This window comes from Ascaphus truei, chromosome 2 (assembly GCF_040206685.1).
Source record: "Ascaphus truei isolate aAscTru1 chromosome 2, aAscTru1.hap1, whole genome shotgun sequence".
Lineage (NCBI taxonomy): Eukaryota > Metazoa > Chordata > Amphibia > Anura > Ascaphidae > Ascaphus > Ascaphus truei.
In genome coordinates, this window is record NC_134484.1 from 234,846,345 (window position 1) to 234,861,500 (window position 15,156).

Below are 15,156 nucleotides of genomic sequence, written 5' to 3' on the forward strand. Positions count from 1 at the left end.
GATAATATGATGATGTGAGATACAGGGGGGGTGATGTGAGATGCAGGGGGGGGGGCGATGTGAGATGCAGGGGGGGTGATGTGAGATGCAGGGGGGGAGTGATGCGGGGGGTGGGTGATGTGAGATGCAGGAGGGGAGGGTGATGTGAGATGCAGTAGGGGAGGGTGATGTGAGATGCAGGAGGGGAGGGTGATGTGAGATGCAGGGGGGATGGTGATGTGAAGTGCAGGGGGATGGGATGTGTGGTGTGCAGGGGGGGTATTATGTGTGTGGGTGAAGGGGAGAGATGGGGGTGTGAGAGATAGAGGGGGAGTCTCACAAAGGCCACCGACACTTCCAGCGCTGCCGTTTGAGAGACCCGGCACCGGGTGCAGCCACACTACATTTTTACGGGCCTGACTCACGGGCCCGGGATGCCAACACCCCCCTGTTGGCGGCCCTGATGGTATGAATTAAAGGTTCACGTTTGTAAACCACAGAAATCACATTTTCAGTAGTTGAGTTGTCCATATTCTCACAGCAAGCAAGCACAACTCAACTGACAAAAAGTAATTTGAACAGTATCCCGAGAGAATAGCTTACTAAATTTTCATTGGCTGTCACTCATATGACCAGGCTGTCTCGCTGCAAATGTTTGTCTCCTCTGCTTTTGGTATCCTTGTATCTCACGTGCACGTGCAAGATCGCGTTCACTATGGCCATGCGCTTTGGAATACACACGTTTGTTTGTAGCGCAAGCTATGTAGCTCGCTCCGTATCTTGCACTATGGACCAGGACTAAGAGTTGTCGCAGTTAATTTGGAGAGTATTTCTGCACTTCTCTTAATTTTTCCAATGAAACTCTACAGTGTGCAAAAGGATTGAATAACTAAGACTTTATTTATTTCCAGTCATGCTCAGAATGAAAGAACCGGACTAAATGGAAAGACCAGAGCTCAGAATCTTGGCTCTCTAAAAATGGTCACATTGAGACTTGTACAATACACATAGCATTGAACTTCCTTTAAACTGGAATTAATAGTCTACACCAGGAGTGGCCACCTGTGCTGAAGCCAGGATATCCTTAAAGCTTGATCTGTTGGTAGCCCTTGAGGACTTGAGTTGGTCACTCATGATCGACACTGTCAACTCGATGACAGATGCCAAACTTTACCCAGCTGGAACATACCTTTATTGTAATATTTGAATCCGGTGTTTTTCTTTTATTTTCAATAGGCCTCGCAAAGCTGATGGAAGCAGAAGTGTCTGTGAACCAACTATCAAAAGAGTTAGCAGTGAAGGAGAAAGACTTGGCTATCGCGTCCAAAAAGGCAGATGAAGTTCTGCGGGAAGTGACGATGAAAGCACAAGCTGCTGAAATAGTAAAGATGCAGGTGCAAAAGGTGAAAGACAAGGCCCAGGCCATCGTAGATGAGATTGCTATCGACAAAGCAGCAGCTGAAAAGAAGCTTGAAGTGGCAAGACCTGCTTTGGAAGAAGCGGAGGCAGCTCTGGAGGTCAGAAACAAAGTTATGCTCTACACATATACAGTAACAAGTGGTCTTCAGTTTTACAACGATTAGGGCTTCTTACATACTTTTTGTAACAACTCATACATGTAGGTGTAAATTCTTTGCACACCTCATATTTGATGATTATGTCTAGTGCAGAGGTTCCCAACCCCGTTCCTCAGGGACCACTATCAGTGCAGGTTTAAGGATACTCTGCTTGAGCACAGGTGATTCAGTCAAAATGCTTGGGCCACCTGTGCTAATGAGAGGACAGCCTTAAACCTGCACTGGTAGTGGCCATTGAGAACTGGAGAATTGGGAACCTCTGCTTAGTGTATTAAACTCTGTTTTTCAATAGAAAAATGCAAAAACTGATGATATTTTGTTTTGACATTTTACAAAAAAAAGTATTAAATGTATTAAATATATAGTACACTAAAAAAATATCAGTTTGCCAAGATTACTTTTTTAGCAGGAGACTTGAAAACATTGCTGAAAAGTTTTTGCCTGAATATTTAACACTGAAAATGCCTTAATGATGTGCACATGCACCCACACTGGGTGCAATTACATTACACTTATGCACAAAATTATTATGTGCATTTACCAAATAAAATAGATGTTTATACCGTATTTCTTTCAACTTTAACAGTGTTTCAAATACATTGATTTAACTTCCCTGGAATGTACAGATTTTTGCAGATCTAAACAATACTGAATACATTAGGGGGGAAAAAACTGGTTTGCAATTTCTTTCAGACTATAAAGCCTGCTGACATAGCAACTGTTCGTAAACTGGGAAGACCTCCTCATTTAATTATGAGAATCATGGATTGTGTGCTGCTCCTATTCCAAAGGAAAATTGATCCGGTCACAGCTGATCCAGAACGACCATGCGTCAAACCTTCCTGGGGAGAAGCCCTAAAACTAATGAATAACACCGGATTCCTTAACACGCTGCTAACTTTCCAAAAGGTAAATAAGGGAGACCTAAGACATGTCAAAGTGCAGCCCCATTTAGGATCAAACCGAACTAGCGGCAATCATATGTGTAGTAAGTTGAAACTGTTCAATTCACACATATCTGCGAAATAAATCAGAGCAGTATAGCTATTTTAACATTGCTCTTGACCGTTTTCTAGCATTGTTTGTAAAGATTGTATCTTGGAGTTTCGTGGGCCTAATTTCTCCGTTGAACTGTTTGTCTTTCCCTTTGGTTACTTGTTAGGTGATAGTAATTCTGCCTATTTTATCATTGAGGCATTGAAGCAATCATGATTGAGCATCACTTCCCTCTTCCCTCCAGATCCAAGTGAAAACAGAGGATTTAAAAAAACAAAATATTATACTGGCCTGATTTTCTGAAGGCATCAGTCACCCAGTGTTACAGTAACTCATTAAGCATATCATTGTCATAAGATCAATTTGGTCCACTGTGAAGCTGTGTTTTCAAAAGTACTTTTTTTTATATCGCCACTTTCTCTATTTCTTAGTAAACTAGTACCAAAGAGATGTAACATTTAGGGGCTTAGGGCCTCATGCAGTAAGCCCCGATACAAAATTTTCGGCACGAATTGCGAAAATGTTTTTTTTGGGCGATTTGCCCTCGCAGTATTCAGTAAGGGCCGAATCCTTCCGATCCCTGCTGAAGCACTGCGAAAGCAAAGCTGCCGATGAGCTGTGGCGATACAGCCTGGCTCCCGATAAGGCTCCCGATAAACCTTTGGTGCCGATAGATGTTTGCAGCTGAGAGAGACAAGCCGCTCTCTCAGCGCAAACTTCGGCACCAAAAAAAGTATTTAAAAACAACTTTTATTCATAGTGTACATGTGCAGGGGGTCTTCGGAGCTGAACCGCGTTGGTTTGAGGTCCGGGGACCCCCTGCCCCCTGAGATACAGGCCCCTTTATGAGGTGCCGGTATCCCTCGGCGTTTAAAGGTCCCGATCACGTGACCGCGACCTGTAAACAAACCAGAGGGATACCGGCACCCCATAAAGGGGCCTGTATCTCGGGGGGCAGGGGGTCCCCGGACCTCAAACCAACGCTGTTCTGCTCCGGAGACCCTCTGCACATGTACAGTATAAATAAAACACACACACATCAATAAAGACTCGTTCCTTACCTTGGCGGCTATGTGCAACGGTAATGAAGCAGCATGAATGTCTTTTTAATTATACTGTACAGTGAGCAGGGGGTCCCCTGAGCTGAATCGCATTGCTTTGTGGAGCAGGGACCCCCTGCTTCCCGAGTTACAGGCCCCGGTATGTGTCATCGGGTGGCAGTGTCGCCGCCATGTTTATAGCGTCCCCGCAATAAACATGGCGTCCACACTGTAACCGATGGCCCAAACCGGGGCCTGTAACTCGGGAGGCAGGGGGTCTCTGAGCCACAAATAAATGCGCTTCAGCTCAGGGGGCCTCCTGCTTCCGCACAATATTATTAAAATACATTAATGCTGCTTCATTACCATAGCGGATAGCCGCTAAGGCAATGAAGGGGTTAACGCATAGTAGCATGTTTATTGGGGACAAATGCCCCCAATAAACATAGCATCAATACACAACATACAGTATAGTAATGGGCAGAATGACTATTATCCACAAATGGATAATAGTGCAGTTGTCCATTTACAATACATACACAACAATAAAGACTTTAAATACATATAGCACTCACCCATGTCCCACTGCCACGATGAAGGCCATCCTCATCGTCATCCTGCCCATGCCCCATCCGCTTCTGCAAAACAAACACAAGAATTACAACATCCAAATTAATGTCCCCTAACCCCTTAATCACCATAGCGGTTATTAACCGCTACAGTTATTAAGGGGTTAAGCCACCATCACCCACATACCCTCCCCCACAAAGCCCCCCAACCACCCTCACCCAATACCCACAGGGGAGTCCTACCAAATACCCTTGGGCCTAATACCCCCTCCCCCAGCACATACAGTACAATAATGTGCCAAATAACTATTATCCACATAGGGATAATACATTATTTGGCCATTATTAAACACATTCAATAACGTTAAAATGTAAAGAAACTTGTACTAACCTCATCAATAAGAAGTCTCCGTCGCCAGCATCATCCTTGGGGTCCGTTGCCAACATTAGAAATAGCCACAACATTTCAATATCATTAACATAACACTGAACCCCTTAATCACCTTATCGGGTACTAACCTGAAAGGTAATTAAGGGGTGAAGCCATCCTGCAATGCCTACAACAGTTATGCATAACATCCTCAGTGAAATAAAAACCAATTGCCTAACCAAATTCCATTTAATCATTCAATCTGTAGGCTCACATGCCTCATAAAACATTGCATTTACAGTGTATACATGTAGCATAACATGTAAACTGCATGTACACGCTGCAAATCAATGTTAACAATACAATAATGCCACTCAAATCGCCATACATCACAAGAAGTATATTATTTAATACAATAAACTCACCATCAATGAATTACTACACATCAATTACATCCCTAAACAATTAAAATACCATCCATACCAATTACACAATGAACTAAAGCTATCCTAACAGAGAACAACTTCAAAACATAGTCAAAAGTACACCAACAATTACAATATAATAAAGCAAGGCTTTCCATATCCTACTGTACGGCCTGGAAGCCCAAAACTTACATCTGTCTAAAAATAAAACACATTTAGCACACATCAATGCATAGCCACAATGATTAACAATACAGAATTAGAAGCTTTAACAACACTATCATTTCTTACCCTGTATATATATCTGTACACATACATACAGACATACATACAGTGGGAAGAAATGATATGCATTGTAAAAAATGAAAACATGAAAAAGCAACACAAAAAACAGTTACATTAAGTACATTTCTTTATTTAACTTACCATTACTTGCCCCCACCGACTCCCGTTGATCAGCTTACTCACGAACCAATCCACGACACCATCCACGACACCATCCAGGAACAAATCCACGACACAATCCAGGAACAAATCCACGAACCAAACCAGGAACCAATCCAAGAACAAGTGCAGGAACCAATCCAGGAAGCAAGCCACGAAGAAATCCAAGAAACAATCCACGACACGATCCAGGAACAGGAACCCATAAAAGAAAAAAAACATAAATTTAACATTAAAATAATAAAACATGACAATCAAGGGTTGTACTAGTTTTATTCTTAGTGAATCTGTATTACAATACCTTGTTCCGGGGTCTTCTTGACGTCCGGTGCCACGCCCTGGTCTTCAATCTTCAGGAGGAGGTCCGTCCTCCTCGGCATCTGCCTTCAAAATGAGACGACATAGGCTTTTATAGGCCTATGACGTCACATTTGTCGTCATATGGTTCCCACGGCCCTGATTGGGCCGTGAAAACCATGTGTTTTGGCCGATGTAAAAAAATTGATGACATCACTTAAAGGCAATGCCAGCACAGCCAATCAGAATGGCTTTGCTGCTATTGCCTTTAAGAAAACGTCATGAAATGACACATGGCCGGACTCACATGGTAAGCCAGCCAATCAGAGCGTGGGAACTCCATCCCTTGCTTCGATAGCAAGCCAAACTCGCTCAAGAAGTGCTTCTTCCCGATCGGTAGCGCTCCTGCACAGACAAACCCTGTCGGAGCTCAAAAAATGCTCAAACTCAATTTTTTTTTTAAATATCAAGCTATTGTTGTAGCTCCGAGATGCACATCGCGGCTGCAACTCGTAAGCAACTCACATGTTCTCATCTCGCCACTTCAAGAATGACGAGATAGGATCTGTGATGGGACTCTGAAGAAAATGTTTATTTTTACTGCATCGGATTTAAGCCGGGTGTCTCAGGAGCTGCCCCCCATTAATACCAGCTCTGGAGACCGCCTGCTTTCATCCTATGTAATAAAAATACATTTTAGGCAGCTTCATTATCTTAGCGGCTAACGCTAAGGTAATGAAGGGGTGAAATACCATTGCCCAGTTTATTGGAGGTAGTTGGGTGCGTTAAGGTGGTATTTGGCCCGTGGTGGGTGTTTAGGCCTAAAAAAAAAGAACCACAAAATAATACACATTACATTTAAATAAAAACATGCATTGGACAATAAACCAATTGATTGTGGCTGTGGTAAACGGTGCCCACAATGGAATTGCCACAATGGCAATGAATGGGCAAGAAAAACAATTAAATTAAAACAAGCATTTGCCAAAAAATGCATTGATTGTCACTGTGCTTATCTATACCCAGAAAGGGGCATAGATACAGTAAACACATTGGCAGTTAATGGGCATCCTAAAACAATTGTAACGGTTTAACCCTCCTCCCCCCCCCCCCCCCCAATCTCAGATAGGGACCATGTGGGGAAATCTACATCTGTTACCAGTGTGGTGCAATACCTGTTAGGCTCACAAGAGGCCTGAACCTCCGCCACTCGGAGCCTGGGGTGTATCCTCTGGAACGATCTTATAATTACTACGCCTCCACCTGTGCAGGATTCTAGGAGTGTAGAATGTACCCTACACAGGACCCACATATATGAACCACATACACCAAGGTATATATAACACAGGTTTACTATATGGGCAGATAACACAATACACATGCATCAACAATATGACATCAACAGTACATAACTTCAGTGTCACCCTGTAACACTACTAAGCACAACTATCCACACACCTCGCAGGGCCTTAACCCCACACCGTATTCCCAAAGTCCTTGTACCCAAAGTCCTTGTACCCAAAGTCCCAAGAGTCCCACAACCCCACCCACGTGTGGGACAGCGCTGCCCACTAAGATGAAGTGTATAGGTGGTGCACTTGGTGACTTGGATAATACCTGCCCGGCTCTCCTGCAACCGGGTACCGCAGAACTGTGGAAGAGGACCCGTCTGTGTCCAGCGCCGAAGCCTCAGCGATGGGGGTCTCCTTCTGAGCAAGCTCATCGCTCAGACAGTCTCTGTCTCTGCTCTGCAGAGAATGATTCACAGCAACACTGACCCTTCTTGTCAGAGCACACAGCACTGCAGATGTGTCCCTAACTAAGCTGACTGCTATCAGGGCAAGGTCTCTACCTAAGGGGCCTTCCCTAAAGCAGCCACAAACTGAAGGGGAGTTGGGCCTAGCTGGGACCTAGGGGGTAACCTGGCCCAGTGTAGAAGCACTGCTCCCTACACACACATTCCCCTACCTTATCCCAGCACCAAATGACACTCTCACACTCGTGCTCCACTGTCAGCTTTCTGACTCCAGCACGCAACATTGTATCTCCTTTGCTGCAGGAGAATCTGTAAACCCTATTGGCTTAAATGCAGCAGGTGATAGGGATGAAAGGGCAGTCCCCAGAGGCTGCTGGGAATTGTAGTTCTTTAGGGGCCTCTTTGACATTAGGGCCGCGTGCGTGCTGTGTAATGGCCGCCGCTACTCTCCACGGAGCCTGTGCAACCCTGTAATGGCCACCGCATCGCCCTAACTGCGCATGCGCTACAGAGCGCCTCTTGTGCCAGTTCTCCCACACTAAAATGGCCGCCGCCTCGCGTCTGTACCTTCACAAGCCTCCGCACACGCGCGAGGATATCAAAGATGGCAGCGCCCTGCCACTGATGTCACCGTGAGCCTCCGGGAACGTGCTCACCCCCGCAGCAGCACACACGCAAGGGGGAAAGGAACCGGGAGACAGGAGGACCGGAGGGACCCTGGCTACACAATAATAATACACTATTAAATAAAATACAATAGTCGAAGGGGTGGGTAGTAGGGTTATTGTATTTTAATGTTTCTTGGGTGTAAAGGGTGTGGGTAAAGGGGGCAGTTGCCCCAGGGTGGGTGGTTGGGACTCTCGGGTGGGTAGTGGGAGGGAATAACCCTTTCATTACTATAGTGGTTACCATCGCTATGGTAGTGAAGGGGTTAACCCCTCCCGCAACCTTCTCTGTGCAGTTCTTACAGGCTGCAGGCAGACCGCACGGGCAGAACGTAGAAAAAGGCTGAGATAAGGACACTGCTATCCCGAGCGGTTTAGCATTTTCCTACCTCACGGTTTCTGACTTGCGATAGCTCTTTCTGAATACCGTGATAACACAAATGTCAGACTGTGAGGTGGGGTCATGCTAAATTGTTCGATTTAGCAGTAATAACATCGAAGCTACTACAATAAACCCCTTACTGTATATTGCACTGTAATGTACATTGACATTTTTCCAGCTACCATCATGTTTTTATTTGGAAGCTATTGTGGGATTACACCATTTAGGATATACATTTATATCTATAGCTCTGCATAACATTTTTATGATTCTCACTTTGCTAATTATTTTCTATTGTTTACAGTGCAAGTGGGAGAGGAATTACTCACATCCTTAAACCCAATATTTTAGTATCCTTTGTTCTGGCTATCATCTAAGACATTTCCTACATAGCTGTTAATGGTCTGTCAAGTAGCCATTTGTGTGAAGCACCTATTCATCAAGCATAGTTCTTTTGCTATTGATGGACAGAGGATGTCAGCTTGATTGTCAGAAACATCTTTGAAAATTGTCTGGAAAAGGCGTAAAATGTCATTGTTTGCTTGGCCAAGATATAGTGATCTGCTCTTTGGTTCTACGCAACTTATTTTTTTTTCTTTTTGTTCTGCTGCAGTTTATATAGATTTGTTAAGACTTACTTTTTTCGGTGCCATAATCATGTGCAGCCGCGGGACTGCACTGCAGCCGTGTGTGATTACGACCCCGGAAAAAGGAAAGTGGCCCAGGAGGATTAACTATGTGGGAGTCCCTGCTTCTGAATCAGACCAACTTCAGCGTTAATCCTGCCAGGCAGTCACCAGTTCATACGAGCTGCTCAGGGAGAACAGAGAGAAGCAGTCTCTCTCTGTGTCTTCCCAAGCAGCTCTTAAAGGACCAATTCATGCGATTTTATAATATTTTTTTTACATGTGATTGAAGCATGCGGTTTTCAGAGCTGAACCCTATTCATTTTACCTCCGGGAACACCCTGCTTCCCAAGATACAGACCTCTGTATAGCTTGCCGGTATCGCTGCAAGTTTACATTTTCCGCGTCATGTGCCAATTGGAAGCCGCACCGGATGATGTCACGACTTCCTATTGGCCGAAAACAGAAAAGTCTGGACACATCTGTACAGTATGTCAGTGAAAAGCAGTAGGTTTTTATGGTTTATTCCTAAATTCCAGGCAGTGTTCAGATTTGCTTCTCTTTCATATGGCCCTATAATCAAAATCGTGGCATCTGCGCATCGTGTCATTTGTGGAGCAAAAGTTGTAATTTTGATGAAGTTATGTGACACAAATATCTACTTATCCATCAATTGTCTTTTCTTCATCAATAACATGATTTTACTTTTAACACTGTCACAAAGAAAAAGAACCGTAAACCCCATCCTGCTTTTAAATTGTACACTTGTCAAGATGTTTTGCAACTTAGCTCCTGCATTTGTTACATAGATTCAGGCATAAATGTATTCTATTATTTTGTTTTATGTATTTATAAAAATAAGGAGAAAATAAGATAACAACAGTATTTAAAGAGATAGGGATATTTAAAACTAGTGTGTGGGTTTTATGTTTACGATATTTATATTGACCAATATAATGGTATTTATATTGTGCTATGTTAGGACTCAATCACAGAAGAGGTTGTGGAATTGCTCCAGCCCTATTTGGACATGGAAGATTATAACCTAGAATCTGTTAAAAAAGTGAGCGGGAATGTAGCAGGGCTGTGCTCGTGGACACAGGCAATGGCGTATTTCTTTGGAATTAACAAAGAAGTTCTTCCCCTGAAGGTATGGATTATTGCTCTCCTTATTGCTTTATTTAGCAAATCTCACATTTAAATTCATTTCACAATGCTCAAATCAAGGACAGAGTCTGAAATGTCTTCATGTGGTTGTTCTCTATGGTGGTATTAATGTTGTTTGAGTAGTATTTAGCGGTGTTTGTGATCACATATAATATATCATACTTCTCTCTCCTCAACATCAGTGGTTCCCAACTTTTTCTACATTGTAACCTCCTGCTACAAACTATTTGTTCAGCAAACCACTAATTAGTCAATGGTGTTGCTTACTCACCAGACTATTGCTAACAAACGATTTGACTGATTCCAGGCAGCATAGTGTCCTGAGCTCATGACAAGGGCCCGTGCTTAGGAACCCCATCTCAGCCTGTGTGGGTGGTATAGCTATCAATCACTGTCGGAGCTTCCTCACATTGTTAATGTTATAACTGTGCCCAGTACAGGCTTGAAAACGAGAGGTAACTCTCAATGTATTATTTCCTGATAAAATATTTTTTATTGAAACAGAGGATATTGCCGCTCACCAAATGTACGCAAAATATATACATATAGATAGGAGGTGCATACGGGAATTATCAACATATGTCAAGGCAGGGAAGGGTTAAAAGGAAAAACCCAAAAGAATTCCTATTTGCACTCACCTATACTATTAAATGGTTGGGAAAGATTCAATCCCTGGGTAAAAAACCCATATACCATTTAGTGATATACAGTAAAAATAGTTTATTAAACAGTTATGCAAAGACAAATACAAATTATTAAAAGGAACAGGGAATGGGTGCAGAGAGTGGAGTGCTCAATCTGACCTAGTATAGTTAGCACGCAGCTAACAGCAACAAATACCTATTGGTATATCCTCACAGACTAATGCATAACCCTCCTATTGTGCTCACGTTCTTGCATGCTACAAGTGGTGTATGTGTACCATAGTCATGGAAAGGACCTCTAACACACCCAACCTGTATGTGGTAAGCGTTTATGTCCTATCTCAAAGGAAATTGTGCTGTACTGCACCAGTAGTTAAGAGCTGGATTCTGCCAGTGTCTCTAAATTACATAGCACTCCACTCTCTGCACCCATTCCCTGTTCCTTTTAATAATTTGTATTTGTCTTTGCATAACTGTTTAATAAACTATTTTTACTGTATATCACTAAATGGTATATGGGTTTTTTACCCAGGGATTGAATCTTTACCAACCATTTAATAGTATAGGTGAGTGCAAATAGGAATTCTTTTGGGTTTTTCCTTTTAACCCTTCCCTGCCTTAAAATATTTTTTATAAATAAATAAACATGGGCTCAGGAATCCACTGTACCATCTTGGATCTTCCATTGCATAATTTTTTTGTGTGAACCCCTTGGAGACACCTCACAAACCTCTACGGCAGGGCTCTTCAACTAGTTCTCTATAGGGGGCAGATCATAAAGCATTAGGGAGTATATGAGCCACAAGCTTATTGCAATGTAATTTTAGATACAATGAAAGACTTGAACATCATTTAATTTTCAACATTTTCCAGGCATTGATAACATCTGTATAATATATGTTTACATTACCTTAACTTACAAGTGAGTATTAGTGTGAAAATCTGCACTTATCTGCTTAAGAAACTAGTATGAAATAAGCAGGACAGGGGATCCAAAGGCCATACTGTATGAAGGCCCACCACGGGCCACATTTGGCTGCCAGTTGAAGAGCACCTCCCTAGATGTTTGTGAACCGCTGGTAGGGAATTATTGCTGTGCATTCGAAGTAGTGAATAACAAGCCTGCCAGTGCACTAAAACATGTGTTCCTAAAATTTGTGTAGCTAGACTGTGGGTCAGCCAAACTCCTGTGAAGTCATTGCATTATCTATGTCAGGTAACTATCATGTACCATAGATCATACAGAAGATGCCCTGTCCTGCAGGGCTTGTTTGTGCCTTAAAAATAAATTAAGCTAATTTGGTCTGTTCTCCAAATGGAAATCATGTCAAGTTTCCTAAGCGATTCTTGCTCCAGATTCCGGAAAGTGTGGCAACCATGGCTGATACACCACAGTATGTGAGTCTCAACGACTCATGTATTAATTAGCTCTACGGTCCTACTCTGAGACCATAGGCTCCTGGGACCAGGGGTGGACGATCGGCTTTAGGATCCTCCGGAATTTATGAAGCAGAGTGCCAGAGATTCAAACTTCGCACTTAACTGTATCTATTTAAAAAGTACCTACCTGTATTGTAATATTGTAATCAGGATTTGTTGATAATTAGACTTGATGCACCAACTCACATTGAAATTCGGACTGGAACTAAGAATCCTAGACTCCTCCCTTCTGTCGCCCCTTCCAAATGCCCCTCCCCCTGTAACATTCATTGTTTAGGTATTGAATTGTTTTTAAAACAAATAAAATATGTCTATTAATAAATAAATAAGGCTAATACAGTAGTGATTACAGAAATAGTTGGAGACAACACAAGAAATATAGGGAGATAAGGTATTTGATGAAAGTGAAAAAAGTGAAAATTAACTTTATACGAATTGATAACTTTGTATTGGTCAATTATAAAGTTGTGTTTGTGAAATTAGATTAGAGGAGATACAGTACCGTGTTGACTAGTTAATTAATATTCCACTTTTATTACTGTGGATGTTCGTTTTGCTGATTTGCTACATCATTTTACATGTTATTTCATTATATATTTATAGTTACATCTCACCCCCTGCTACTTTGCAAACATATTCTTCTGATTAGCTAGAATTATACCACTGTGAACTAAGAATAATTGGTCCTTGATGGAAACAAAAGTTCTTTCAATGTACAGTACTGTACTTCAACAGATTTAAAGTTAACACTTGCAGAGTGGCTCTACTACACTTTTGTTCATTTAGTGATTTTATATCAGTAACTCACAAAGGATGTTCTAGCCAAAGTAAATAGATATAGATTTGATGTTTAGAAACCATTGGTAATAGGACTCTTCAACAGTCAAGAAGTTACAGTAGTGAGAGTGGCATCACAGATGAGATTTAAGCCCGGTGTATTATTCCCTGTTGAGCTACTGGATACGGGAAATGGGTGATCAGTGCTCTAAAAGATGTGCTTTTCCTTATTTAAGACTGTATTATTGGGTGGCCTTCCACTTATCACTCCTAGCAGCTTTTCTGCCTAACTAAGAGTGGCAGCATTTGTCTGTTGTAATGGGGTCTAAGAGATGGATGCTATAGCTACTGCACTTCTCCAACCATTGGTTATCAATATATATATATATCTTCCTGTCACGGACTATCATAAAACCTTTTAAGTTCTGTTTTCCATTCCACCAGGTTATGTGATTTCCTTGTTTTTCTAATTCTCCTGCCCATCTCCATCATGGCTATAAAAGGCCACCCAGTGAATTGTTGGAATGTTTCAAAGTCACAGGTTATTCACAAGTAGTAATATACCTGAATGTATTCATGACATCTATATTACTTACAAACAACTCAAAGATCATTCTCTTCACATGGGGAAAATGACTGTTTGTCAACTAATACTAGTTTTGCTGTGATAAGCATTGAATTGTAGCTGAAACCTATATTTCACTTGTCTCCTAACAGAGACTAAAGGTACACTGTAGACAGTGCATAAGCATACTAAAGATCGAGACACAAAACTGAAGTGATTGAAAGCAATAGTATTACGACTATGTTTTCTTGCTAGCTGTACAATAGAAACATTTGGAAAATATATATTTTTATTATAAATTCGCTGTCAAGTCCTGCAGACAAATTACCGGGTAAACATTTTGGAAGAGCTTCATCTTCATCAATGTCACCATTTTTTAAATGATAAAACTTTCAGATGCAGGAGTCTTCTCTGGAACACTGGTTCCTATTTAAGATTACGAGGATTCGACTGAGAAAGGAAATATTTCTTTTTTACTGCCTCAGTTACTCGGGTGAAAATGCCTTTAGAGTTTCTTGTAATATGTGTGCAGTTATTAAATCTCATTGTAAGAGAGGTGACAAGGTATTTGTCTGCAGCGTGCAGATAATAAATGGATCCGCACACTTTCTAAGCATCCTCTTGGGTTAATGGAAGAAAACAGATTACGTGTCCATTCTTTAACTCCCCTGGTATTGCCTTTGCTCTCAGGCGATGTGTTTCTAATTGATTATTGATGTGTATTACATATTGTGATTCATTCTGGTTAGTGCGAAAGATGCAAAATGTCACTTGGTTCTATCATCCTTTTCAATGCGTTTTTATTGACTTCTGCCACAGATCCAATGAAAAATGGGTATAATTTCAGCAATAGTAAATGCACATGAGAAAACATGCTCAATTGTATCTGCTTCAGTTGTTACAGCATTTCCCCACAACTAAAAATAAACTTTTACAGCATCATGCCAATTTATAAAGCATAAGAACCCATTAGCGTTGCCCAACTTTAAGGCACCCATTTACTTATTGGGGGGAGAGGGGGGAAGGAGAGTATAGCAGGAACATGCACTTACTGTACTTTTGTATCTTTGGATTTAGGGGCTAAGTGAAAATATTATAACAGTTTTGCTGCAGCTTTAGCTACCGTACAGAAAAGAGGAATCAGATACATGGACAGTAAAAGTTGTAGGCTTTGGATTGACAGTTTGTAGAGAGTTTGAACAGAATTTTACAAAATGTTACCCCTTGTATAAATGTCCAATCATAAGCCTATTTTGTACTGGTTTTGCCAATGACGGTTATACGTGGATGAAGAAGAAAGACCTCTCATTGGAATACTGTTTTGGGCATGATTATACTTCAATGGTTTTGTAATGAACTAGTTGTTCAATTAATCTGGGTCAATGCGGCGTGCAGTCACCAGTATTGCAATTTTAAATATAGAGTATCTTTTAACGC

General features: G+C 41.7%; 1 protein-coding gene across 1 annotated transcript in view; it reads left to right on the top strand.

Annotated features, from left to right (window-relative positions):
- The window catches only part of LOC142487170 (dynein axonemal heavy chain 5-like), a 426,040-nt gene that overhangs the window by 278,150 nt on the left and 132,734 nt on the right, over positions 1 to 15,156 (top strand). Inside the window, exons 58-60 of the mRNA XM_075585972.1 lie at positions 1,216 to 1,496; positions 2,250 to 2,465; positions 10,109 to 10,276. Of these exons, the coding sequence (XP_075442087.1) occupies positions 1,216 to 1,496; positions 2,250 to 2,465; positions 10,109 to 10,276 (665 nt within the window). The remainder of the gene's footprint in view (positions 1 to 1,215; positions 1,497 to 2,249; positions 2,466 to 10,108; positions 10,277 to 15,156) is intronic.